Genomic DNA, 24,824 nt, shown 5'->3' on the forward strand with positions numbered 1-24,824 from the left:
GTTAACGATCAACCAAGCTCGGAGTTATGTTGCGGCCACTGTAGTGGAAGTTTGCAGTTATTTTACGCTTACTGTACAGAAAATGGCTTGGTTTTCCGATTTCCGGTAATCCAGGCCTTAAAGTTTTTCACACACGTTTAAAAATTATGAGGAGCCTGGCGTTTACCGTAATCACAGATTCTGAATTAAAAGTATAGTTCAAATGCCTTTTTTGAAAGGCGTAGTTTTATATATTTTAGACTTAGGAATGAAGTGCCCATATGCAGAAAAATATACAATTTTTAACACAAGGACGTGGCATTAAGATAAAGAATACAAAGTCAACAAAGTATATAAACTGGTCTAACAATCGCACAGATAATTTCTGAAGTGATATTAGCAAAAACACTTAGTACAGTAAAACCTCTCTAACTTGGACACTTGCGGTTCCACGATAATGTGTCCAACTTACAGAGGTGTCCAGGATAGAGGGAAAGGGGGAAAATCATCCTTTCATATTGTCGTGTAATGACAATGTGGTAATTGTTAAGTATTATGGAGCCCTTCCCAAAAATGATATTATTGATAAGAAAAGTCAAAAGGGTAAATTAAATTTTTACAAATTTTGTTTTCAGTAAATTAAACTTGCATGGATAAGCTCTAAGGGAAGGACACCAATACTGTACGTTTACGGACAGTGTAATCTATTTACTTACATAATCTAACTACTGTAGGCTTGCTCGAATTAAGAATAATTTAATTATTATTTATAATAATCTTTTGAAACCCACTCTCGTGGTTGCACATTACACCCCGGCCTCAATGAAATTTTAAATGTTCAGAATGTATTCTTTTTAATTGTACTTAAGGCATTAGCTCAACATATGATGTCACTTATTTCTTGTAAAAATGTCCGTCACAAAACACTGCTTTTTTGCTTTTATCTTTGAATTTGTCCATCCTCTTTCTAATTTTTGCCGCAATTCGAATAAAGTTTCAAACATTCCTTGTTGGTTATGAGCGAAAGCACACCGTTCCAATTTCTGTTTAACTCAGTTGCAAGCTCAGTACTCACAAAGTTAAAATTGTACCAGCAATACGTACTGTAGTCCAGTGAAGGGTTCAACAAAATTATTCCATTGATGTGTTCAAAGTCTCACACCTTCAAACATAAGGTAATCCTCAGGTAGAAGGCATTCATAAGTCAGAAATTCAAAGCAACAAAATACTAACTGTAAACGTTTCCCATAAAAGCATTGAAGCTAAGTGCATGAACCTGTCCAGCTTACAACAAAAGGGGTGACCAAGTTCCAGGATAAAGGGGTGTCCAAGATATAGGGTGTTGTGGACATGTAAAATTATAGGATATTCGCCGGTTCCAATTAAAAGTGTCCAATATAGAGGGGTGTCCAGGATATAGGGGTGTCCAACTAGAGGGGTTTTACTGTAACATTATCACGCCTTTAATGTTAACACAGAATGACAAGGAAAAATCCTCATTTAACGAAATATATACTTGGATACTGGGAACGACCCGTTCTTCAAGTTCCTGAGCACTGCGGGTCCCAACGTTTCGTTGCCTTTGATCTATGGACATTCGGTAGGACTCCTTGGACGAGGGATCGGCCCGTCGCAAGGCCTCTACCTGTACACAGGACAGCACAAACATCCATGGCTTGAGTGGGATTCGAACCCACGGTCCCAGCGACCAAGCTACTGATAATAAACTATAAAAGAAGGATAAGAAGCTGGGCTTACCTTAGACAGAGTCTTGGCCGGTTTCATGTGTATTCCGCCCACCTCAACAATGCCAGGGACCAACGGACGGGGTCTGTTCACACTGAAGTGGTTGTTGACAAAGATGAGACTCGTGTTTCTGGCGAGGGTGGACAGGGCTGGGAGAGATTCGCCGAAGTGTTTCTTCGCGATTTTATGAGCCCGTGGGTCCATTAGAAATGAATAATGAAGTTTATGAAACAAATACCAGAACGTGTTTGAGAATCTTTCAGTGAAGTCCATTCTATCCGAAGAGACCACGAACTGTATCGGAATATACGCGGGGTTGTCCGGGTTGCCGACCCTGTCTGGGGTCCACGGCATAAAAACACAGGAACTGAAGCCGATTACAGGAATCTGAAATCTGTGTGCAAACGCTAAGAAACAATCGGTATTAAACGTTTCAGTTATGAGCAAGTCGAATTTCTCGTCTGATTTTATGAGTTTTTGAACATCCGGATGTTCAAATGCATTCTCACACACCTCTGCAGCCCATGCACTCAGCACAAAGGCGCTCACAATCTGGTCCATTTTGGCAATGTCTGCGTAAGATAAAATGTTCACTGTTTGGTTAACTTTTGTTATGGCTTTTAGGTCAATGTCTTTGTAATTGGGTGTTGGGCGTTTTCTTGGGAAGTGGCTGATTACAAGGAGCTGATGTCCTTTGGCTGCGAGTTGCTCCAGGTACGGTTCGAATACGTCGAAGTGACTTCTTCCCAAATGGCTGAAGACCACCAGTATCTTGGAGTTTTCAGCTGTATGCAGAAGGCCGAGTCCAATTAAGACGAGCGTTAAACATTTCCTGACAGCGAAATTCATTTCTGAAGACAACCCTTCACCGTTCGTGTTAGAAGCTCAGATGTTTTCGTCCGATTGCACAAAAAGGATGGGACGTGTTTTTCGCAGTTGTTTACAGAATATGAAACGAGAATTTCAAGGGCAAGTAAGAGGGCTTTACTTATTTCACTTATTCACTCGATTTCATAAACAAATATTCACTTTGTACGGAGTTAACGGTAAATAGTGATGAGTTGTCGATAATCGCAGATCAGCTGTTGCTCCTTTGTCACTTCTTCAGAGTTTAATTCGCTGAATTTTTCACTGATTGCAGTTCCTTTGTCAGTCGACCGAGGTTTTTAATGAAGTTCGCGGTGCAGCGATTATAATTAGACAACACCTAGCATGTAGGTGTGTTATGTCTGTTCCGCACTGATGGATCAAATCACTATATCGATATCAGCTCGAAGAGTCGCAGCTTCGAACACGACGTTCACGGAATACTTGTGACGCCGAAATGTTACTACTACGTCGTATACAAATACGATAGAGTTATCGATGGTGGTAGCCGGTCTAATTTTTGTTTTCAGTTCATGGTCGCCTTGCAATGCCCCGCCTAGCTATTTACCAGCAATCATAAGCTGTTATCATGAATAGTGGAAGGTAATTTCAGGGCTGTCAAATCTCATAATTCAAAAGTCGAGTGTCGGTTCTCTTGGTTCGAAGTGTCGAAAACCCCGGTTTTAATTTTTCAAGGAAACGCCACTGATCAAATTAACCAAGCATTAGGGTCTGATACAACACAACATAATGTAACATGACAGACGGCAGTCGCCCGAGATTCAGACCAGCACGTTCAGTTTTGCTAGTGAATTATGCATTAATCTTTATCATCCTGATATTTCAGTTCCTGCAACCCACGCAGTTCTGTAATTAGATACATTCGTCTCTTCTCAGCCTTTTAAATTATGTTTTGCTCTGTGTAGAACTACCCGTTTTATTTTTTATTCTTTAAATGCTTTCAGTACCATTATGCCACATAATCTCTTCTTTGCTTTCGTATTTAACTGTTTTAAGTGTCAAGTCCAGGGACCAAAGAAATTCGTGGAGCAGAGTAACTGAGAAGCTAACGAACGCTCAGGTAGTGAAGATATTCTGCCTGCATCTGGATGCCAGATAACTTGAAAGTTTCAAGAATCTTGTTTTTACTCAGTTTCTCAAAGCAAGTATCTGGTTAGTGCCTTCAACCACGACGGTCTCTTTCAGAATCCGTAACTACAAATTCATCAACCGCTCTCATTCGCGGTGATAAATGCATGCAGTTGAAACAGTGCCGTTAAAATACCAAAGCAGCAAACAATCGACCCAGAAACTGCTTTTACAGCAAGATAAGTAACTGTTAAACAATGTGCCAGTCCAGGTCCGTGGTTCAATTCCCGAACGGACTGAAACTTGAGATGAGGGGTAAACCAGACTTTGGCATATTAATCTGGTTTATATGAACGAAGGAGGTGTGATTAGATGATACTTGGTACACCTCACTTCATCAAAATTTGAGTGATTTTATTAAGTTTTGGTTTTGTCCAATGTATCACATTGGGAAAGAGAGTGGCGCCATCCTGGCGTGTGAAAGTCTCTTCCCCCAACATTCGGTTTAGTGACCGTTGGTTTGGGGCGCCCTAGTAGGTGTGAAGTGACGATTGCCAGATGACCGCTGCTCCACTACGACTCGGACCAATGAAATTTGAATGTGGCTGTTCGGCACGTTTCCGACGTCATAAGTGACTTTTTGGGGGACGAATCGGATTGTCATATTCAATTCAAAATTCAAAAACTGTTACGATCAGGGAATATAAAAAGCGAGGTTGCGTTGGGGCTCGCTCTCTAAAAGTTCGGTTCTTAAAGGCAAGCAGACAGTTTCTCCTCGATTCATTAAACTTCAAGATCAAAATACAACAGCCGAATCATCGCGCTGCCCAAAAATAAGAATAACTTGTTAAAAGGAATTAAAAGGTGAAATATTTCCAAGGTGACTTCGGTGTGGTCTGCAGTTTGTCATCCCCACAGATTTCACGTCCTTGGCGCACGGCCGCTCCAACTATCACAGTCCCCGTATAATCCCTGAGGGTCGGAAAATCTTGCTCGCCGACAAACCTTACCCCAATTATTATCCCTTATATCCTTCCGCTTTATATCAAGCTGTAACCGCGAGCAAACCGGGCACGCTACTGGGTTTGATCCCGGGGCAACCAGAGTGAGAAGAAAAACAGTCAGCGGAAGGGCGGTTGCAACAAAATGACTTAAGACGGGCTATACCGACTGGCTTTTTTTGTGATTTTATTCAGTCACTCCACTCAGCTACTAGGTAAAGCAGTTTTAAACGAGGCACTTAATTGAACATCCTTCCCAGTGCATCATACACAATGAGCACAGTGCATTTGGGAAAAAGTCTAAGTAGAAAGCGAAGGACAAAATCGGGAAGGTCAGAACGACGAAATGATGTCATTGACTTGTAAGTGGAAAACGTTTCTGATCGGACTGTACTGCCAACTCAGACATAGAAATGACTGGAAGAACCAAGTTGGAGGAACGAGGAAAAGATTCAACTGCCCTCACTCTGAAGACGGAATGTGGAAACCTTTTCAGTGACAGTTGACTGTCGCGCCCGCGTTGAAGTTTTGTTCCTGTGGTGAGTTGGTAATCGTATAGTCTGGTGTTATAGTCGGCGCAGTGGTTTTTGGCCGGTGGAGAAGCTTTTGTTGTGTTCAGAAGAAACTTTCGGGGGGGGGGGGGGGGAGATAAACTTTTGCCCTGTGGAAGCAACAGTTTTATTTAGCGACGTCGGTTGTAAAACGGGGTCATGATTTACAAAGAATATTTAAATCCGGTGAATTTAATACAGTTAGGAAAGCCCTGATGTAGAAAACGAATCTGTCAGTTTTAAAATTTGTTGAAAATAAAATACAGTGAAAATGTGAGTAACAAATATTTAATATTAAAACCTTGCATACCGTGTAGTGTATTGGAATATAAATCATGCATACAAACAAAACTCTTTACACTTTGAAGGACAATTAATGCCAAACGCATTTTGTAAACTATGCCTATTACTTACAAAAAAAAATTAATCACTCATTATCTTATTTACTTCAGTGACATCTTGAAGGTCAAATAGTGACTGTCATTACCCCCAAGGGTGGGGAATACCGGTCAAAGCTACGTCTTCAGTTATAATTTCCTACAGATCTTGTTACGTTCAACGTGTTTTATGCTGCATACTTAAGAAGTAGACCCTTCAGACTAAATACCAATTTATGTAAAGTTTAAACTTCGCGTATACCTTTTGTTTTATCTAGTTTTTCTCTTAAGTGACCGCCAATTGCCCATTCTCCCCTACACAGGAACATGGAGGGTATACGTCTACTAGACTACATCGCGCAGTAGCCCAGAAGACAGCCATTACTTGCCACTCTTGCCAACATTACAGGTGTAACGTTATTAATTTAATGATGCTTTACAGTTGTGTTTTAGTGACAAATAGTAAGATATGTTTGAATGATCGTGTTAAAGGATGTGAAAGATAGTTGTGGCATGTCTTGTTTGAAGGCAGTGTCCAAGAATTCGGTTGGACATACTGAAAAGAACCAGTGGGAATAACCATACTTGCTTCATCTTCTCAGCGGTTGGTGGTGGCAATGGAACTCGAAGAACCCAACCTCCGTGTTGAGCCGGCGACCATTGTTTGCCCGAACTTGGCAGCGATTGTACGCGTCATGGATCTTGACAGCAAAGTTTTTGATAGTGAGAGACTAATAACTGAAGAGGGGAAAAGACTGACACTGTGGGGCAAGGCCATATCGGAGTACAGCGACAAAAGAATGGTAACAAAAGCTGTGGATAGAAGTCCGTGAAGCTGAACTGCCGAACTGGAGCCAGCTTGACAAACAAGAAAGTATCTGAAGAATTTCTTTGGATACATACGCAGGTCTTCATATAACTTATGAAACTGGCCTTTCAGCAAACTTTGACTTACAAGTGGATGTACCTAAAATTTATTTCAGAATTTCGTTCTGTGACTCAGCTGCATGAATTTGTTCTTGTTGCAGATGGCCAAGTCAGCATTGTGGTGTTTATGCTTGCCCGCCCTCCTGTTCTTGCTGCTAGTACCACAGGATGTCTCCTGTGCCAGATTCCTGGTCATTATTCCCACTTCTGTGAAGAGTCACTTTCTCATGCTAGAAAAATACATGAAGGCTCTTGCTGATCGGGGGCATGAGCTGGTGGTGGTCAGTCGCTTCCCGCAGATACAACCTATATCAAATTATGTCGATATTGTGTTAGAAGAATCTCTTGGTGGGTCCACTCCAGCATCTGGCGTATCCGTAGAACAAGTCGCATCCATGACGAACCCTATAGTAAACGCCATAGGTCTTGCCAAATTTGGGGCAAATGACTGTGAAGCAGTACTTAATGATCCATCAGTCAAACAACTCATAAATTCAGATGAGAAATTTGATGTTGTTGTCAATGATTGTTTTCACACAGATTGCTTCTTGCCTTTTGCATACAAGTTTGGAGCAATAAGTATATGTGCCAGCACATCTGTGTTAATGCCATGGGCTAATGACCGGATGGGCAATCCAGACAATCCATCATACATCCCAAATCTCTTCACGTCTTATTCGGAACGAATGAATTTTGTTGAACGGGTCGTAAATGCTGTAACCACAGTGCTACACAAAGTAGTGTATCACTTTATCTCTGACTGTCCATCGCAGCTGTTGGCACGCAAGTTCTTTGGAGAGGACACTCCTGACCTCGCTGATCTTGCCAGGAACATAAGTTTGTTGCTGGTGAACAGCCACTTCAGTGTAAATGCGCCCAGGCCGCTGGTACCCGGTGTTGTTGAGATTGGTGGCATGCATATCCCCAAGCCTAAACCACTGCCTCAGGTTAGATGATTATTAATGATCTCAGCTCTATTTTAGGACTATTATAGTCTTAGTCTCATAAGTCATCTTTAATAATCCCTTTCAAGTTACACACATAAGCTAAATTCTTTCGTTTTTTAAAAGTCAGTTTGAGAATCTACCCTTCAGTCACTGGCACATTTTATAACAGTAGAAGAAATAACGTCACTTTCTCCTATATCACTTATTTAATGGTCACTTCCATTTCATCTACTCATGAATGGCAGAAGTGTTGTCGCTTATAGAGTACACATTTGCTTCTGTGAGCAATATATTTTGAATTCGATTTTTATTCAGTATCTGCGTAACTACTAAACTCACTCACTCTTCATTTATTTGGCAATGAAATTTAGAAGTAAAATGTAAGGAGAACCATGCATGAAGAAAGAATCTTTTCCTTTTTAATGTATGCATGATCATCCATTTGTAAAACCTCACTAATTTGATTTGACTTCTTTTATGTGTGTATTTTATTTATGACAGACAGAGAATTTGCCTGATTATATTTTGAATATTAACATGTTCATAGAATTTTCTTTTGCATTGCATCATATTCGTATCCTAATACCATTAAAATTAACATATTTTACTGGATTGTCAAAAGTATGACATGAAAATATTTAGATATAATTATGTTTTATAATTCTGCCTTTTCACTTTTTCGGACTATCCATTCACCTTGTTAGTTCAGATTATTGAGGTTTCACTGTTTAAAAATCCTTTACGTAAGACCACATGAAAGGATACTTCACTCAGGACAGAAAATACGGATAATGAGACTTAAAAACTGGTGTCAATTTCCTCCACGGATATAAATATACATTTTCTCAAGATTTAAGTTTAAAATTGAATTGTTCCAAACACTCTAAAATAATTCTCTGGCTGTGTTTAGTCGAAGGATTGTATTCTGAATGTGCGTTGCTCGTTTAAAATTTAACTTTATTATTGTACGCCATTTACCTTGGAAAATAAATCTGTTTTTATGAAAAATCAATTAAGCATTGATATACATATTTCTAACGCACTCGTCAATCGTTAAAATTGTGCCATATGTTAATTCATACTTTTCTAATGATATCAATTAGTAATGAGAGCACTTATTTCTGAAACATGTATGTCATTGTAGAAAATGTAATTATGTGTAAAAACTGTTGATGGTTAAGTAGATTAAATGATAAAATTTGTAAGACACCACGGAAAATGTATACAGTTCATACTCTAGTACCTGCTTGAAAACTGTGTGTATCCTATATGTGAATTATAATTCAACAAAATTAAATAAAATTATCCATATGATTTCAGCACCTACAAGATTACTTAGATGGAGCGCGTCATGGGGTTATCTACTTTAGTTTGGGTTCAGTGATTCAAGCCAAGTCATTCCCTGATGATAAGAGGGATGCATTCCTGCAGGCATTCTCTGAGCTACCACAGCGAGTCCTCTGGAAGTGGGAGGCAGATACTCTGCCAGGACAGCCTGAGAATGTCCAGATCGAGAAATGGTGTCCACAATCTGATATTCTAAGTAAGAGCACCACAGATTTTGTGTACATCTGTTATTCGTTACACCAGACTAGATATATGTCGCTGCCAATAATATGCCTGACGTGGTCCAACGACTGGCAACTGTGATGAGACGAAGGTAAAACAAATGTTCAGAATAAGTACGCACAAGGTGTATTCGAGAGTAAGGTTCTCTTTTAAGAAAGAAAAATGAAGCCTGCTCAGTCATTGTCGCTACAGAGTGGTCGACCAGGGTTCGATCCATGATGGTGGCAGATGATTTTTGCTCTAGCCTCTGCTTCGAGACTGGCTCTGGGGCCCACCCAGCCTCGTATCCAATGGGTACCAGCATCCATTCCAGGGGCTGACCACTTACCCCCATCTAGTGCTGAGGGTAAAAATGAGTAGGAGCTATACCTCCTCTCCCCCCAAGCGCCTACATGGCACAGTGTTCCTTTTATTTTTACTGAAAAGAAAGTGATTAGAATTTTGTTCACGTTTCAACATTTACTCTGTAAATATTCACTAACAGTGCTAGTTTTCTGTTTGAATTTTGACTGAATTTAGCATCTGAGAATGTTATTAAAATTTAGTGATAAATCTCGCGTCTAAACAAGGCAAATAATTTTATCTGCCACTTTAAGATCACGTTTAAAATTATGAATGTAAATATATTGGGGCAGAATTTATAGAACTGAAAAAATGTGAATTGTTATTGCTACAAATACATGTTTGATATTTCATTTTTATAATATGCACATTAAAATTTTTACATCACTCTAATAGCAAAAATATATAACCTGCCATTTTTAGCAAGTCACATCCTTTGGTATTTTTCAATTAGGCTTGGAGATGAAATATTGAAGGTGCAATGTGATTTAAGAATTTTGAAGAATGAGGTTCTCGTGCTGAGATGTCATCTCTTAGCTTCAGAGTTCTCATGAAATGTTGTTTTGCTGTTTATCTTATTTCCCTCTATAAAATTAGATTTGATTCCTGACTTCTCTATTTGTGGTGGAAGCACATGTTTACTTTTCAAATACGATTAGAAGTGTGAAGCTGACATTAAGGAATGATTCATGCCACATTGCGTTAAACCTGATCTGTGTGCAGACTGCCATGGAAATTTTCAATTGATGATTACACCCATGGTGCAAAGCGAGGTTTAGAAGCATATACCACCTCCATCTTCAGGATACGAGTCTACTCTTCTACTCTTAAGATGACCAGTTTCTATTAATTGTGAACTTGTGTAAAATCTCAGAGGTTATAGTTTTATGAACAGACGTACAACATGGTGTGCCACCTATAATAAGTTTAAATATGCTAGATAATAAACCACTGCTTGTGTTCTCCATTTTGTTACATTCTCTGGGGAAGATGGAATGTTTTGAGTACAATATCGAATTACATGGGCAGATGTTGACGTCTCTGTGGTGGTATCGACAACTTTCTGTACTTTCAGGGCACCCAAATGTGCTTGCTTTTGTGTCACACGGAGGATTACTGGGTACCCTAGAGGCAGCGTACAATGGAGTGCCTGTGGTAGGTATTCCGTTCTACGGTGATCAGAGAAGCAATGTGGCACACCTGAAGGCGAGGGGGATGGCCATCCAGCTGCAGTACGAAAACATTACAAAGCAAAGTGTGCTGGAGGCACTCCGGACTGTGCTTGACCAGCCCAGGTAATGAACATTACGCATTTGTAGCTGTTTACAAGCCAAGAGTTCCAATCTTAGGGTTTAGTCCATTTTGAAATTATTGTGTACAAATCATGGTCAGTTCTTACAGTGTCCTGAAAGAGCAGGATGAAAACGAATGCAAGTCTTGTGTAATTTTATGTTAAATCTGAGAAAAATCTTAACATCTGCTTACTTCCTTCTTTTAAATGCAATTTGTGTTTCTTCTTGTGTGGAAGAACATCATTATGACCTGCATTAAGGAACTATTGCAGCATTCATCTGAAGCAGTTGATAAAAAATGACAAAAACTTCCTTAGCCAGTATACTGAATCCTACACTTGCTGAATATAAGTCAGATGTGTTACTGTTGTGCTAATCCACTCATTGACTTTAGTCAGGCTATGAATCTATTGTTTGAATTGTAACCTTCAAAGGATTTAGTATGGAGCTGCTGAATGACCTTGACCTGAGGGAATAAGAAATTTCGACTATTGTGGCATATGGAATGAAGTGAAATATGTTCATTGCTGTCTAATTAACATCTACGAGTTTCTTGTTTCACAGCTATATAGAGAATGCAAGACGCACGGCGCGTATCTTCCGTGACAGACCTCAATCTGCCCTGGACACTGCCATCTTTTGGACTGAGTATGTAATGAGACATGGCGGTGCACCACATCTCCGCTCTGCAGCCGTGGAACTGGCATGGTACCAGTACCTACTCCTAGATGTCATCGCGTTCACACTGGGAACTATCCTGATATTTATCCTTGCAGTCAGAAAATTTTTTAGAGTGCTATGTAGCTCCAAGAACGTTCTAGTGAAGAAGAAACAGGAATGATGTACGAGATTTTGTTCCCGTAATGAAAGTGTGGATATTCTAGTAATCAATGTATGTGATATATTTTTTTAAGGTTGTTGTGTTTGATAAATTTGAAACCTGTACTTTGATATATTTTTTTGTAATGGGGTGAAAGGGCATTTTAGTTAATATCTAGCCAAAGCATGACTATTAAACAATCTAAAATATCTGGAACAGTTTTAATTGAATATTTATTGTATGGGAATACGTGATTTAAATCCCTGTATTATTTGGCTGTTGCCTGGATTTTAGTTTTGAGGTTAAGTATTTATCAGGAAGTTACAGTGACTAATGGCCATCTGAATCACAAGTAGAGAGCAAAGCACAATGCAAGTAATTGGAACAGAATTAGTTCTTGCTCTGTCCAGTGTACTGGAAAAATAATATTCTGCTATCAAGTAATAATTCTTGTTATGCATGACACTTATAATAAATCATAAATCGACAGATGTTACATCATAATGTCAGTGTAAGTGGTAAGAAAATGTAATGAAATAATCCATATATACGTAACGAAAAATAATTTTCCATAATCTCCAGCAGTTCTTTGCTCCTGATTCCTTTGTTACATACCCGTCCCATTTGAAATGTTTTTGTAATTATGTTTATATATTACCAGTTTTTTATCTATCACATTTCTTCATTTTATTGTTTATTGGGAAAGTATGTAGCAGCCGCACTTAGTACTTTTCATGGTTTATTTAATGGGATTCATGGATATTTGAAAATAATTCACCTGTGTAATTTGATAATAAATTATGCTTCCTTCAGGAAACCAAAAAAGAAGAGTGTTGGAAACAATATGTAAGCGAGGCTGCCATGGAACTTGAAATTGTCATGATGGTGCCTAGAATTTTGTGTGTAGTATTCTGATCTTGTATCCATAGTTATGTAACATTTTCAAATTCACATCATGTAGTTCGGGTGCTGCTAGCTAGTTTTTAGGCGACTCCATCCAGGGAATACCAGCCTAGAGTCTCTGGCACCAGAGTGAATGGTAAAGAATGGTCTTCGATGTGAAACAAGTTAGTCAATACAGGGACTGCTCTCGGGAACGAAGTTTACACAATACGAAAAAGAGAGAAGCCCATTTGACACTGATGTTTGTTTGTGGAGTTGTCTAATATATATCACTCATTGTTTCTTAACCCAATCTGTTATTGACGAATTCAATATTTAAGGCCGTAATTGTTGTGTGGTTCGTTGATTACGCATCTTTGCTTACATTTATTCTGAGGATTATGAAGCAGTGTTGTATAACTTCATAATCTCAGTGACTAGTGTAGATACCATTGCTCAGTACATTCGTAAACACACTCTATGTCTAGCGCTGCTTGGTTTTTCGTCGGCACACTAGTACACTACGTAGTCACGTAGTGGCCATATTGGTTCCCCTCCACTCTGGGGACCAAAGCTGAGGCTGTGTGACCCCCACTACTATAGAACTCCCCTCTCTCGGCTTACACATCGCGCATTTAGGTGGACACGACTACTCGCGCGACCTCTAGTAAAGATTGAGGTTGAGTGGGCGGATGAGGATCTGCCTTTCTGTTCGGAACTTAAACCGAGTCGTGACCTTCAATGTGGTTGAAGGTCAAACTGGCCACTGCTCAATTATATACATGTGCAGCGAAAGATAGAACGTACACGCATGTAGTTGATGTCAAGTACCATTTACCAAGTGATACCAAGTTCAAGGCGTGCGTTGTGGTTTATAGCAAAAAAATCTGTGTATATGAAACGTGATTTCTTCGTGCTTGTAGTGAGTGTGTTCGAAATAAGATAATTGTTCTTTGAAACGAATTCGGTATTCGTGTGAAACACTAAAGTTTGCTGTTCGCAAGGAAAAGATAATCGCTGAACGTCAAGTGATGGGACATATTTGAAATGTTGGATGACCCAAGTATAAGGTGAGGTTGTGAAGTAAAACATCATTGAGGACGAAACGACGGGGAAAATATGTGGAGAAGAGATATCGTACTTTAACAGCAGGTGGCAGGGAGACCAACCGGATAGCGTAGAATGTTCCAAACGGATAAGCTTGCTTATTTACTGCAGTATAGATGTGAAAAAGTATCTTCCCTTAGAAGTGTAAATTGTAAGGAGGGCGTGGATTACTTAGGTAACATTTTACGGTCAATGTGCAGTATACATAACTTCATCTGTAAAATTGACAAATGACGCAATGGTTTTCTAGAATCCAGTGACAATATCGTAACACTCCCATAGTCGACGAGACAGGTACAGTAATAGGCACGAATCTGTGCGTTCCAAGCCCGTTACGAGAAAGACAAAAGAAAATCAGAGGAGATGGAAAATATAGCAGACAAGGAATCCATATTTTGTGCATACTGTAAACTTTATTTTTCATCTGCAGTACTTTGTAGCTCTGTCTCAAGTCAATTCCTATGTTGGTAATGTCTGGGTTTACGTAATATATGTTATATATGTTTTGTTTTCCTTTTACACGAAGCTGTGACGTAAGCGAAACGTACAGTTTGGTGCCTGTTACTGTATAACTCCCTCCCCGTTTATCCAGAATCGTCATGATCATTACTACCGATTACACACGTGACGTACAGAGGAGAATGGTGCATTATGCATCGATTCTTCATTTTGTAGCTTTAAACATGAGTAACGAACATCAAAGGCCAGCAGCGAACATTACGGTAACAGATTTTGAATATTTCTCAGGATTTTGTTTGCAGAACGCGTAATATGATCACAGCCATATTGCGACATTTCGCTTGTGCAAGTTAAAATTTAATCACACGTCGTTAATTTACTTGAAATTAGTTCATATTACACACAGAGTGGGTTCATGGGTTAGATCGTGAATATAAAATTTGTAGTAAGTCTGCTGAAGAAGTGAATGAATACTTTGTTCAGTAGGTTGCAGGGTATTAGAACAACACGTAAGTTATTGAACTTAATCTCACGATCATTGCTCGAGGTAGGTTTTCGGTAGTAAAACTTTAGAACTGTAATTGCAACTGAGTTTTCAGCGATTCTTACTGTAACGAATGTATCGAGAATATTATTATATCCATAACAACAATAATAATATTTATTATTCCAGAACATTTTACAGGCGACGTAATTTTTGATCTCAAACTACATGTAATCGTGTGTTATAAAACGACAGGACATTCAGATAGAGATTAGTTTATTTCAATCAAACCATTAAAAATCTGACAGTGTCGCATAATACCTTATGACGTTTTATGGTACATGTATCCATGGTTCAGAAAGTCCGCATTTATTCATATTTACGTTCTTTTATAATTTTCATACAAGACATGTACCAAAGATTGACCGCATCAAATTTGATCGATATCAACAAATGAAATGCCTACTCCAATCGTATTTTAGTTGTTAGTATTTTATAAATGAAAATGACCTGTTATTTAATAAACTGAACTGAAACCGACCGCGAAATTAAGATGACGAGTAATCTAAAATTCCTATTGTTCTTGAAATGTGGAAATATTTCCTCTCTTTATATTGTCTTTTGATAGCACAGGCGTTGTGACATGCTGTACGTAATTCGACAGGCATCTCATGAAATTAGTCGATAAGAACTGAAGGATTTGGTGTATGAAGATTTAATTGAAGAGGAATGTTCATAAAAACAAGTTGAAAATAATATATATTCAAACATATTTTGAATCTATGAATACAACTTGATATAAATTTAATTGAATTCTGTTTGTGCCTGCTACATACAAGTTTACAAAATTCATAATTCAGTGTTTATTTGCGTGAACGGTATGTATACAAGTCTCTGAGGTAAGGATGTAAAAATACGGTCCACAAAACATGAACTAGTTTTGAGCTACGTTCTTCGGCCTACTATCGCTTTTAAAAAGTTCCATTTGGTCTCTGAGTAAAAATTAAAGCCCACAATTTTATAGTTTTGGACGCCTCGCCTCGAGTCTGGTGAATATTATCTAGCCATGGAATTTGTACGTAATATTATCTACACAGGGGTACGTACATTTTTCAGCTCTGTTTTGACTTCTTTCTGTGATGTAGCGTGAACATTTTAGCGAGTTTTTTTGTTATGACGTAAATGAGGAAGACGATTGTGATAATGGAAACTAAGAATGCTGCCAGAATATCAAGCAGCAGATACTGGTACCAGGCAAGGTCTAATATTGCTGGTCGTAAATGTGGTGCTCCTCTGTGCCTGATTATGTACTCTGTCCAGAAGATGGCAGTATTCATCGCGGACATCGGTCTGTCTAGGTAGATTTTAGACATCCGCTTTGCGTTCTCCCTGTAACTGCAGATGACATTATTTTAAAAAATTAAATTTTTAAGGATGCGACGAGTAAGATATTATTATTTTAAATGCTTGCCTTAGCGTGATAAATTGAATCTGCTTCAATAGATTCTACAGTGCGTTTTCTGGCGTAGTTACACGTGACATTCATACCTTGGCTCCCGTCAGGAACTGCATTATTCATCGCCAAGCGCCAACAGCAGTTGCCGCTAAATTGTCCAAACAACGGTCCACCTGTGTCAAGCACTAGCTATTGTTGTGTGTGGCGTATGCGAAATGTGGTTTCGGTCGTAAGTGCCGGAGAAAATTTCGTCGTAAATTTTCCGGGATTACATTCCGAAACACAACAGACGTCCCTGAATTATAAAGTCAGGTCTACGGGAGTCATTCAGGGACAAGAATCCTGCTAAAAACGCCGTGTGTTTACCGAAGAAAAAGTATACGAAGTAAGGGCTTAGAACACACGCCACAGTGGTGTTAATCATTAAAATGCCTCGAACAATGGACCTAAATCTCTAAATCGTCAACAGGCAAAGCGAGGATGCTGTGAATTTAACCTAATTTAAATGGTACAGAGGCTGTGTGCGTAGACATTGACGTATTGAACGTGCCTAAAATGGCGGCCAGTTGATTTTGTTGTTATTATGGAGCGATACTTGACTCGTACCGGAAAAAATCTCGAAGCTCTTGGCGGTGGGTCATGCACTTCCTGCCTGGAACCGGGGTATGAGAGTTGCGTGTAACCATAGTACTAGGCGCGATGTGTTATATGAGGTTAAACACACATACGTACGCATCTACTAAGACTACACACAGGTATGGATATGGTGCTGTTTGGTTGTAAGTAACATGCGAGCTTAGTAAACTTAACGTTGTGGATTTAATAAGATTCAATTTAAAATTATTCTGTATTTTATACATTTGTAAACGTGGCCAGGGAATGTGTTTCGGGCTGGGGAATTTGAACGTGATTAAAACTGTTTCAGAGATATTAAACTTCAAAACAATTGACATGCACGTAAAATCTAATAGGTGTTTTCTTTCTTCTTTGAGAAACGCCTAAATCAGAGAGCTGTTTTCAGTGTTTCAGTATTTTTTTTGTTAAATAGTAAGACGCAAAAGACAGTTTTTGATTTCGCAGGTAAAGACAACGACTAGGAACATGCTGTTTCTCACGATTTAAATTTTTACGAATTAATATAACCTGTTCATAATGATCATGACGGGCAGCGTTTTCCCCACGAAGTATATAAATTAAACACAATAAGCAGGGGGGGGAGGTTGTGGTGGTCCGCCGAATCATTCATCTTTAAAAGTACTGAAAAGTTTTCGATTGAACTTTGCATAATCGGGCGTACTTCAAAAGCTGTACAACGAATTTTTTTACGTATGGGTCTAATGTAACGACTACTTTACATAAGCTGACACAGAACTCTTAAAACCGGAGCAGCATGATCCTCTGAAACGTCGGGAAATATCTACCAGAATACATGACTCAGCATCTCAGAAAACATCGTTATACTAGTCACCGTGAGAACTCTAAATCTCACCCGGTTCTCATTTAGATAAACAGCTTTTATTTGAAACATTTATGATCGTGTGTATATTTAACAAAAGACAAGCAAGTAAGACTTCCTTGTGTTCGTGATTTGTTGTTATAATTTATCAGAGGGTTGATAAGACATTAGGAAATAACAACCTGAAGACCATAAATTAATGTAGTTGGTTTTGTCGTGTTAGATTTGAGGTTTCCCAGCGGTGAGTATGAAGAATTCTGTCTTCTGGGTTGTTGCGCTGTGTAGTCTGGTCGATGTTTACCAACGTTTCAGAGGTCATACTGCCTCCATCATCAGGACGATGAGTATGAATATTTCTATCTTCTGGGTTGTTGCGCTGTGTAGTCTGGTCTATGTTTACCAACGTTTCAGAGATCATACTGCCTCCGTCATCAGAGTATGAAGATTTCTGTCTTCTGGGTTGTTGGGCTGTGTAGTCTGGTCGGTGTTTACCAACGTTTTAGAGGTCATTCTGCCTCCATCATCAGGGCGATGAGTATGAAGATTTCTGTCTTCTGGGTTGTTGCGCTGTGTAGTCTGGTCGATGTTAACCAACGTATCAGAGGTCATACTGCCCTCGGAGGCAGTATGACCTCTGAAACGTTGGTCAACATCGACCAGACTATACAGCGCAACAACCCAGAAGACAGGGATCTTCAATAATCGTGTTTTTCGCTGCTCCAAGTTACAAATTTTAATATTTATGCATTCTTGCAAAAGATATTACCGAAAGTTGGATAACAGACGAGTGAAATTAACAACTAGATTTGTATATAAAATATGAAGAATTTGATTCGTAACTAAAGTAAATAAACAAGGACACTGAAGAATATAAAATAGAAAAATCTGCACTGAACTGGTGAGTCATTCCACTGCAATTACTTACCTGGGTTGATCCAACAAAGTTCGGAGAGCCTTTAGGACACTCTCTTTGCTGATTTCATTGTAATCTATTTTCACCCCCATCTTGCAGTTTACGATAGCTCTTATGTTCGTGGGCTGATCTCCAAACATGGGGATACCGACCATGGGTACACCTGCGTACACAGCTTCAATCGACCCCAGCAGACCGCCATGACCCACGAACACTCGCACGTTGGGATGGTCTGTCGGACACAGAGCGGACACTTCGTAACATGGCTACTGTTTAGTGAAAACGTGCCAGGTTGGATCTTTAGTAATATTGGCTTGTATGTACAGCGTGTTACATTTGAAATGCAACTCACAAACCGATGAAGCCAGTGGCAGTATTGAATTCTTGCACTGTTTTAAATAGGTACGGTCGATAATTTCAGCTGTTTTGTCTCTCGGTGAACACTTGTCATAGACAAACAATTCGCGTGTCCCAAAATGATGTTGCCAGTCGGTGTATTATTGTCTTATTCGTTGTTAGCCATTGAATTATCAGAAGGTAGTATGATTGGCTGGGCACATAGATTGGATGAGAAAGAGAAAATTGCGAACGGAATGTTGGGAGGAAATCTCTAGAAATGTAACGATTTAGAAGACCAAGAAAGGAGACTAGTTCTTAATGTTAAGGTGACTTGTCGGTACAGCCAAAGAGTTTCGAGGATGGGACGTGGGATTCACAAGCTGAGGAGGAGAGTGTTCAATATCGTACTTTGGTACGACAGACGTTTCTCTTCAGGAGCAGGTTACCTGTCGGCCACCATTTAAATACTCTACTGCAGATTATTTCCTCTAGCCTTTACTTCCAAATCGGCTCTGGGGCCCACCCAGTTACCTATCCAGCGGGTACCGGGGTCCTTTCCCGGGGGTAACGCGCGTCCAGGTCGTGACGCTGACCACTCACCCCATCTAGTGCCGAGGCCAAGAGTGAGTAGGAGCTGTATTTTCTCTCCCTCAAGCGCCTACATGGCGTATAGTGGGACAGATTTTTTTTACAGAAAATGTAATGACTTATGGAGTACTATAAAGAAGTAGCTTACTCAGAATGTCAAACTGTGGCAGCCATTTTGCGATCTTGACGTTCTTGGGTTGTCCTGGAAGCGTGTCTCCCTCCCACTTCCAGAGGACTCGCTGTGGTAGCTCTGAAAACGCCTGCAGAAATGCGTCCCTCTTATCCTCAGGAAGGGTCTCTGCTCGGATCATGGAACCCATGCTGAAGTAGATAACCCCATGTTCAGCTCCATTAAGGTAGTCTTCCAAGTCCTAAGATAGAATTAGAATCTGGATTGAAACTTACAAAACTGTACTGAAATTGAAGATTCTGTGTCTCAACTTTACAGCATCCAACTTTTACTAATTTCATTTCAGTAAAAATAAGAGTAAAGAATCTGTATACTTGAAGTTACTGAGTAATCTGATTGATCTGACGAAGTCATAAAATACTGCTTTAACATATCAGCTTTGGGAGGTTGTAGGGCGTGTTTATGTATTTCAAGGCAAACATAATTTTGAATTTAAGTATCATACATTACTTTGAAGTAATGTATGATACGCATAACTTCCATTTCACATCTCTTCTGTGCGTGCTACATGTCACGCCCATATACATTCTCTTATTTTAAGAGTCTGTTGCATTAGGTCTATATAGGCGCTTAGCCTACTCCTTATTTGGACAAAAATATTCAAAAAAAATATAAGAATCAGAAATAGGTCCAAGTTCACTGTCTGAGGGCTAGACCCCCCAAGCTGAATTTTGAGGTACCCAGTTGAAAAAGCAAATATGATAACTTAAAACAGACCACAACCTCGGCCTACAACATTTCACCATTACAAACATTCTGTATTATTTCAGAACTCGGAAAAAGTCTACCAAAATTTCCCCCCTGCAAGATTCCACACTGATTTTACCTTCGGAAGCTTCTTGGGAGGCCTGATGTGAAGTCCACCGACTTCTACGATCCCGGGAACAAGTGGCCGCGGTCCGTTGAGGCTGAAGTGCGTGTTGACGAGAAGCAGACTCGTGTTCCTTGCGATATCTGACGGTGACGGCACGTCGTCGCCAAAGTGTTTCCGAACGTAGCCTGCGATCACTGTGCTTTCAGTAGCACTGAATATAAATTTGAGTGCGGTATTCGCAATCACATTTATGAGCCTTTGAATAAAACTCATTTTGTCAGAAAAATATGTTCCTTGAGTGGGGATATATGACGGGTTGTCGGGGTTCCCCATACGGTCATTTGACCATGGGAACATTATACTTGAACTTATTGCTACATGAGGCGCCTTGAATTTGTGTACCAAAGGCAGGAAGCAATCCGCAAGAAACGTTTCAGTTATTATGAGATCAAATGTTTCTTGAGACTGAAACAAATCCTGAACCTTTTGAAAGGATAACATTCGGTCACAAGATTCAAAAATTCCTCTAATTTCTTTCACTGCGGTCTTCAAAATCTCTGTGCCTGATATTCTACCTAGGTCAATCCTGTCTCTTGCTTCGGTGGTAATGGAGCCCACAAGACTTATGTCGGTGTAATTAGTTATGGGCTGCTTCTGTGGGAAGTGACTGAGTACCACAACTTGGTGACCCCTGGCAGCGAGTTCCTTAACAAATGGTTCGAAAACGTCAAAGTGGCTCTTCCCAATGTACGGAAACATGGCGATAATCCTGGCACCTGAGACTATGGACAGGCACGAGGACGTCAAGGTCACTATGAGTAAGGTTGTGTACTGCATCTGAAACATACCAAGAGGTATTACATCACACGTCAGGACGTTGAAGTCCCTAGGAGGAGGAGTGCTGAAGACGGAATATCGAACAGTGGAAGAGACCTTAAAAAGTATGGACTGATATATCGAGAGAAATCATTCGAACTGAAGGCAGTCAGTTTGGTACAATTAACTTACTAGAACGGGAGTGAGGAGAAATATATAAGTTCTAAATATTATATTCCTGTAATCTACGTTAATAGCCACGGTGGTCTAGTGGATAGAACGCTGGCCTTGTAATCCTGGGGTCTCGGGTTCGATTCCCGGCGGTGCCCGAATTTATAACTTGTGTTGGGCAAGGCCGTGGTCTAGGCAACACAGAGTTTTCCTCCGTGGCATCCCAATTACTCCATTCACACACAGAAGAAGGCAATGGCAAACCACTTCTGGATCATCTGCCAAGAACGTATATGAACAGGTCCCAGTCCGAGAAAAGGATGGAAGGATCCTGTTCATATGGACCTGTCGTCAGACAGAACACTAAATAAAATAAATAATAATCTACGTTAGCTGGGGAATTTAGAATATTGCATAACGAGGAGCTGCGTGAATTTTACTGGTCACCTAGCAGAGTGAGGTTAGCGAAACGTAGGTTGATACGATGGGTTGGACATGTGGCACGCATGGATGAGGAAACGAGTGCATATAGAATTTCGGTGGGAAATCCTTCTGGAAAACGACCACTGGGCAGACCAGGAAGGAGATGGGAGGATAATAACAAGATGGATCTTAGGGAGGTGGGCTATGATGGCAAATGGATGGATTTGGTTCAGGATCGTGGCCGGTGGCGGGCTTTGGTGTTGGACCTGCGCGTTCTGCTACCAAGGAGTTAGTTAGAAGTTAGCAAATATAATCCTCCTCTTTAGTTTGTCACCGTCAGTGGTCTGATTATTTGGTTATTGTTATAACCAGTTTGTAGTATAAAAACGATCATTATACGACGCCATTGATTAAATACCGTAGTATGAAGCATTAAAGTGATGAAGGAACATATGTAGGTATATATGGGAAATATTTGAGTCTACTGTACTCAAATACAATGCTGGATCGCGAAAGAAAATAATTATAAAATATGGATCCGAAGGTTTGTAAAGATGGTGTGTTGCTAAAACAACAAACTTTAAGGACATTATCCATCGTCCTGATTTTTTGCTAAAACATGACGTTTCGGTGACTAGAATATGCCTGACAGATTACAGTCTCCGAAGCGTCGTGTCCAGAAAGTTCGTTATCTTTTAAAATATCGATTCTGAACTTCCCAGAATGAAGCCAACGGAGTGAACAAAGCCATTAATACGCGAAGAGCATTTTATTTATTGAGAAACCTTTCGAAATATCGGACATAAATTTGGCACATCTTAATTTTGTATTTCTGTCCTCCGAATATATCAATAATATGTGCTGGTAGTATAGATTTAACGGTCTTTAAATGCAGGATAGAATGTTACTCTTCATGTAACTGTATAATTTTGGATTATAATTTAATTATTGTGAACGTGTGATAGGTGAGCAAAATTTTGTCTACACACAACTAAGTACGTATTTAGTTTGTATATTAATGTTCGTAAACAAAACAGACCAGCGCGTCATTAAACTGTCACTTTTCCCTACTGTCCAGTAAAAATGTAATATAAATAACTGTATCCTTTAATCGATCACTTCTTCCTTAATTTATTCTAGAGCTCTTAATTATACAAGTTTTTGGTAGACTCATACATTGTACGCACTGTTCATAGGCTCAGTATTAAGTGCAATCCTAGATTTAAGCAGTACATAATAACGCAAGTTGCGAGTGAAACTTCGTTGCTTTAATTTATGTAGTTTCTGTAAGGAACTTATAAACTCACCTTTGACAGCGATCCGTGAACTCTACATGTTCTTGCGGACAGTGTATCTGAGATGAGAGGCAACACTATCTCGCTGTGATTAAGATAGCTAGCACTCTATCGACAGGATTTATGCACTGTCACTCCATGTAAGATTCAGCTTCGTCGTATTTTAAAATGGACAGTCATTGTAGTTATCATCACATAACAGCGGTTCGTTCAAGGTCACACAAAAAAAGACCCCCACTTAGTGGGCTGAGACTTACGCAATTTGGACCTTGATGAACATGAGAAACATGTGAATTCGTTATTTCGTTTCAGTTCATATATGCCTACCAATTTTTTAAAACGCATTTCGCTCCGTGTGTGTGTGAAACTTGTTATTTTTACAAAAGTGTTCTCTCGTAATATATGGTAACTCTTACTTAGATTGGACTGTGATTGGTAGTGCCACAGACAGCGTAGAAGGCTGTGCATATGCTGTATCCTACACTGTACTGTAACCTTCCGCGTGCTTTGTTAAACAAATAATATTCCTTGTCTCACCAGGCAAATTTGAGAAGCGGTAACACTCCAGACTTTTATACGACTGGAGGTTTACCGCTTATATACACATGCTTATTATTTCTGTGGGGCTATTGGCTGTCCTGACTGAATTTTATCGTAGTTTAACTCGATTTTCCTATATGAATACTGAGAACTGCCACCTTGCAGATCCTTTCCGACAAATTCATAATTATTTTCCTCACTCATTTGATTCTAAATTGGATTATATCGACAAATTAAAAACAAACAAAAACCTTTCAGTATCAGATATAATGAAAATCCGCTTAGCGGCTTGTAAATTGTTAATGCCGAGAGGCAGACAGACATGTCAAAGTTAATAGGCACATTCTAAAAACATCGTTACGAAAGCCCCTGAAACAGGCCAATGCTCTGAGTACCTTACGCAACAAAATAAAGTCAGCAGACTTGATAGCAAACGCAGAGTTTGGCGTTTCATTGCAGCGCAAACTCATCAGTTAAATGTTAGAAAAACCAGGATTTCATTTTGGCATACACATAAATTAAATGCTGAAAGTACATACCTTTAGGTGCTTTTAATATACACACCACATGATTCGTTTTTCAGTACTGACGTAAAAGTACGTGCTGAGCCGTTACGATGGTGCCACCGCCTTGTCTGCGTTCGTGCAATGCATACTAGGTGGCACGACATTCTTATGACTCACATTACGCAACAAACACGGACGTCACTAGATGGCAGGAACTTGCAATCAGATGTTTGGAAGATTCATCTTAAACCTATAAACTAATGGTCCCCTCGCTTGTTCTTCGCCGTTGTTCTTAAAAATGCACTGAAATAACAAAAATACGTTCTTATAACAGTTTTATGAATATGTATTTCTTTGTTAGACAATAAGAAGTATCGAAATGGACCGGATTTTCCATCAAAGGAAGTGTACTTAAATATGTGTGACACTTTAAAATGATGCATGAAAATGAATGCACCGTAAGAAACAAGCTCTTTCTTATTCCTAATTATCATTAACTTGAGATTATAAAAACAAAATGTTACAAGATTTGCAACAATACCAAATAGAAATGAAGGCCAGTTGAACAAACAGAATCACAAAGAATTTTGTATTTGTATTACGCCATCTCAGTGGCCGCGCGGTCTGAGGCGTCGGCCTTGTGCCGCTTGGTCGCTGGGATCGTTGGTTCGAATCCCACTCAAGCCATGGATGTTTGTGCTATCCTGTGTACAGGTAGAAGCCTTGCGACGGGCCGATCCCTCGTCCAAGGAATCCTACCAAATGTCTATAGATCAAAGCCAACGAAAAGTTGTGCCAAGAGCGTTGCTTCAATGTCAAATCCTCCGCAATACCTTTTCAAAACTTCCATCAGGAATGATTTTGCAGATGACGTACCT

General features: G+C 39.6%; 3 protein-coding genes and 1 long non-coding RNA gene across 6 annotated transcripts; 2 read left to right on the top strand and 2 right to left on the bottom strand.

The window, feature by feature from the left end:
- Nucleotides 1-1,263: 1,263 nt before the first annotated feature.
- On the bottom strand, nucleotides 1,264-4,926 carry LOC110828731 (UDP-glucosyltransferase 2-like). The gene has a single exon (XM_087357934.1). The coding sequence runs from the start codon at nucleotides 2,572-2,574 to the stop codon at nucleotides 1,693-1,695; it is 882 nt and encodes a 293-aa protein (XP_087214060.1). The 5' UTR covers nucleotides 2,575-4,926; the 3' UTR covers nucleotides 1,264-1,692.
- Nucleotides 4,927-5,505: 579 nt separating this feature from the next.
- On the bottom strand, nucleotides 5,506-24,070 carry LOC110828749 (UDP-glycosyltransferase UGT5). Of its 3 annotated transcripts, none has more exons than XM_087357933.1 (5): nucleotides 22,913-23,071; nucleotides 20,208-21,032; nucleotides 19,340-19,562; nucleotides 18,277-18,496; nucleotides 5,506-9,471 (listed from the first exon to the last, which is right to left on the bottom strand). In XM_087357933.1, exons 2-5 carry the CDS (start codon nucleotides 21,030-21,032, stop codon nucleotides 9,417-9,419), a joined length of 1,323 nt encoding a protein of 440 aa, XP_087214059.1. In that variant the 5' UTR covers nucleotides 22,913-23,071; the 3' UTR covers nucleotides 5,506-9,416. The 3 variants fall into 3 exon arrangements, with proteins under 3 accessions (XP_087214059.1, XP_021917430.1, XP_021917429.1); XM_022061738.2 differs by lacking the exons at nucleotides 5,506-9,471; nucleotides 22,913-23,071 and adding exons at nucleotides 15,227-15,834; nucleotides 23,980-24,070; XM_022061737.2 differs by lacking the exon at nucleotides 5,506-9,471 and adding an exon at nucleotides 15,227-15,834.
- On the top strand, nucleotides 6,639-12,057 carry LOC110828736 (UDP-glycosyltransferase UGT5-like). The gene is made up of 4 exons (XM_087357929.1): nucleotides 6,639-7,484; nucleotides 8,805-9,027; nucleotides 10,471-10,690; nucleotides 11,252-12,057. Exons 1-4 carry the CDS (start codon nucleotides 6,639-6,641, stop codon nucleotides 11,526-11,528), a joined length of 1,566 nt encoding a protein of 521 aa, XP_087214055.1. The 3' UTR covers nucleotides 11,529-12,057.
- LOC147872270 (uncharacterized) lies at nucleotides 13,021-22,581 on the top strand. The gene is made up of 2 exons (XR_015537601.1): nucleotides 13,021-13,459; nucleotides 20,152-22,581. It is a non-coding gene; the product is annotated as an uncharacterized LOC147872270 (long non-coding RNA).
- Nucleotides 24,071-24,824: the final 754 nt, after the last annotated feature.

This window comes from Zootermopsis nevadensis, unplaced genomic scaffold, assembly GCF_977971745.1.
Source record: "Zootermopsis nevadensis isolate Lab colony 2312 unplaced genomic scaffold, Znev_1.0 Znev_ptg000029l, whole genome shotgun sequence".
NCBI lineage: Eukaryota > Metazoa > Arthropoda > Insecta > Blattodea > Termopsidae > Zootermopsis > Zootermopsis nevadensis.

What these genes read in the sequence shown, in the direction of transcription:
- LOC110828736 (XM_087357929.1), top strand. Translation starts at nt 6,639, where the DNA reads ATGGCCAAGTCAGCATTGTGGTGTTTATGCTTGCCCGCCCTCCTGTTC. An exon ending in AGCCTAAACCACTGCCTCAG is followed by an intron (nt 7,485 to 8,804) that starts GTTAGATGATTA and finishes ATATGATTTCAG; the next exon opens with CACCTACAAGATTACTTAGA. An exon ending in ACTGTGCTTGACCAGCCCAG is followed by an intron (nt 10,691 to 11,251) that starts GTAATGAACATT and finishes CTTGTTTCACAG; the next exon opens with CTATATAGAGAATGCAAGAC.
- LOC110828749 (XM_022061738.2), bottom strand. Translation starts at nt 21,032, where the DNA reads ATGCAGTACACAACCTTACTCATAGTGACCTTGACGTCCTCGTGCCTG. An exon ending in CTCCCAAGAAGCTTCCGAAG is followed by an intron (nt 19,563 to 20,207) that starts GTAAAATCAGTG and finishes ATTCTATCTTAG; the next exon opens with GACTTGGAAGACTACCTTAA. An exon ending in GCCACAGTTTGACATTCTGA is followed by an intron (nt 18,497 to 19,339) that starts GTAAGCTACTTC and finishes TGTGTCCGACAG; the next exon opens with ACCATCCCAACGTGCGAGTG.
- LOC110828731 (XM_087357934.1), bottom strand. Translation starts at nt 2,574, where the DNA reads ATGAATTTCGCTGTCAGGAAATGTTTAACGCTCGTCTTAATTGGACTC.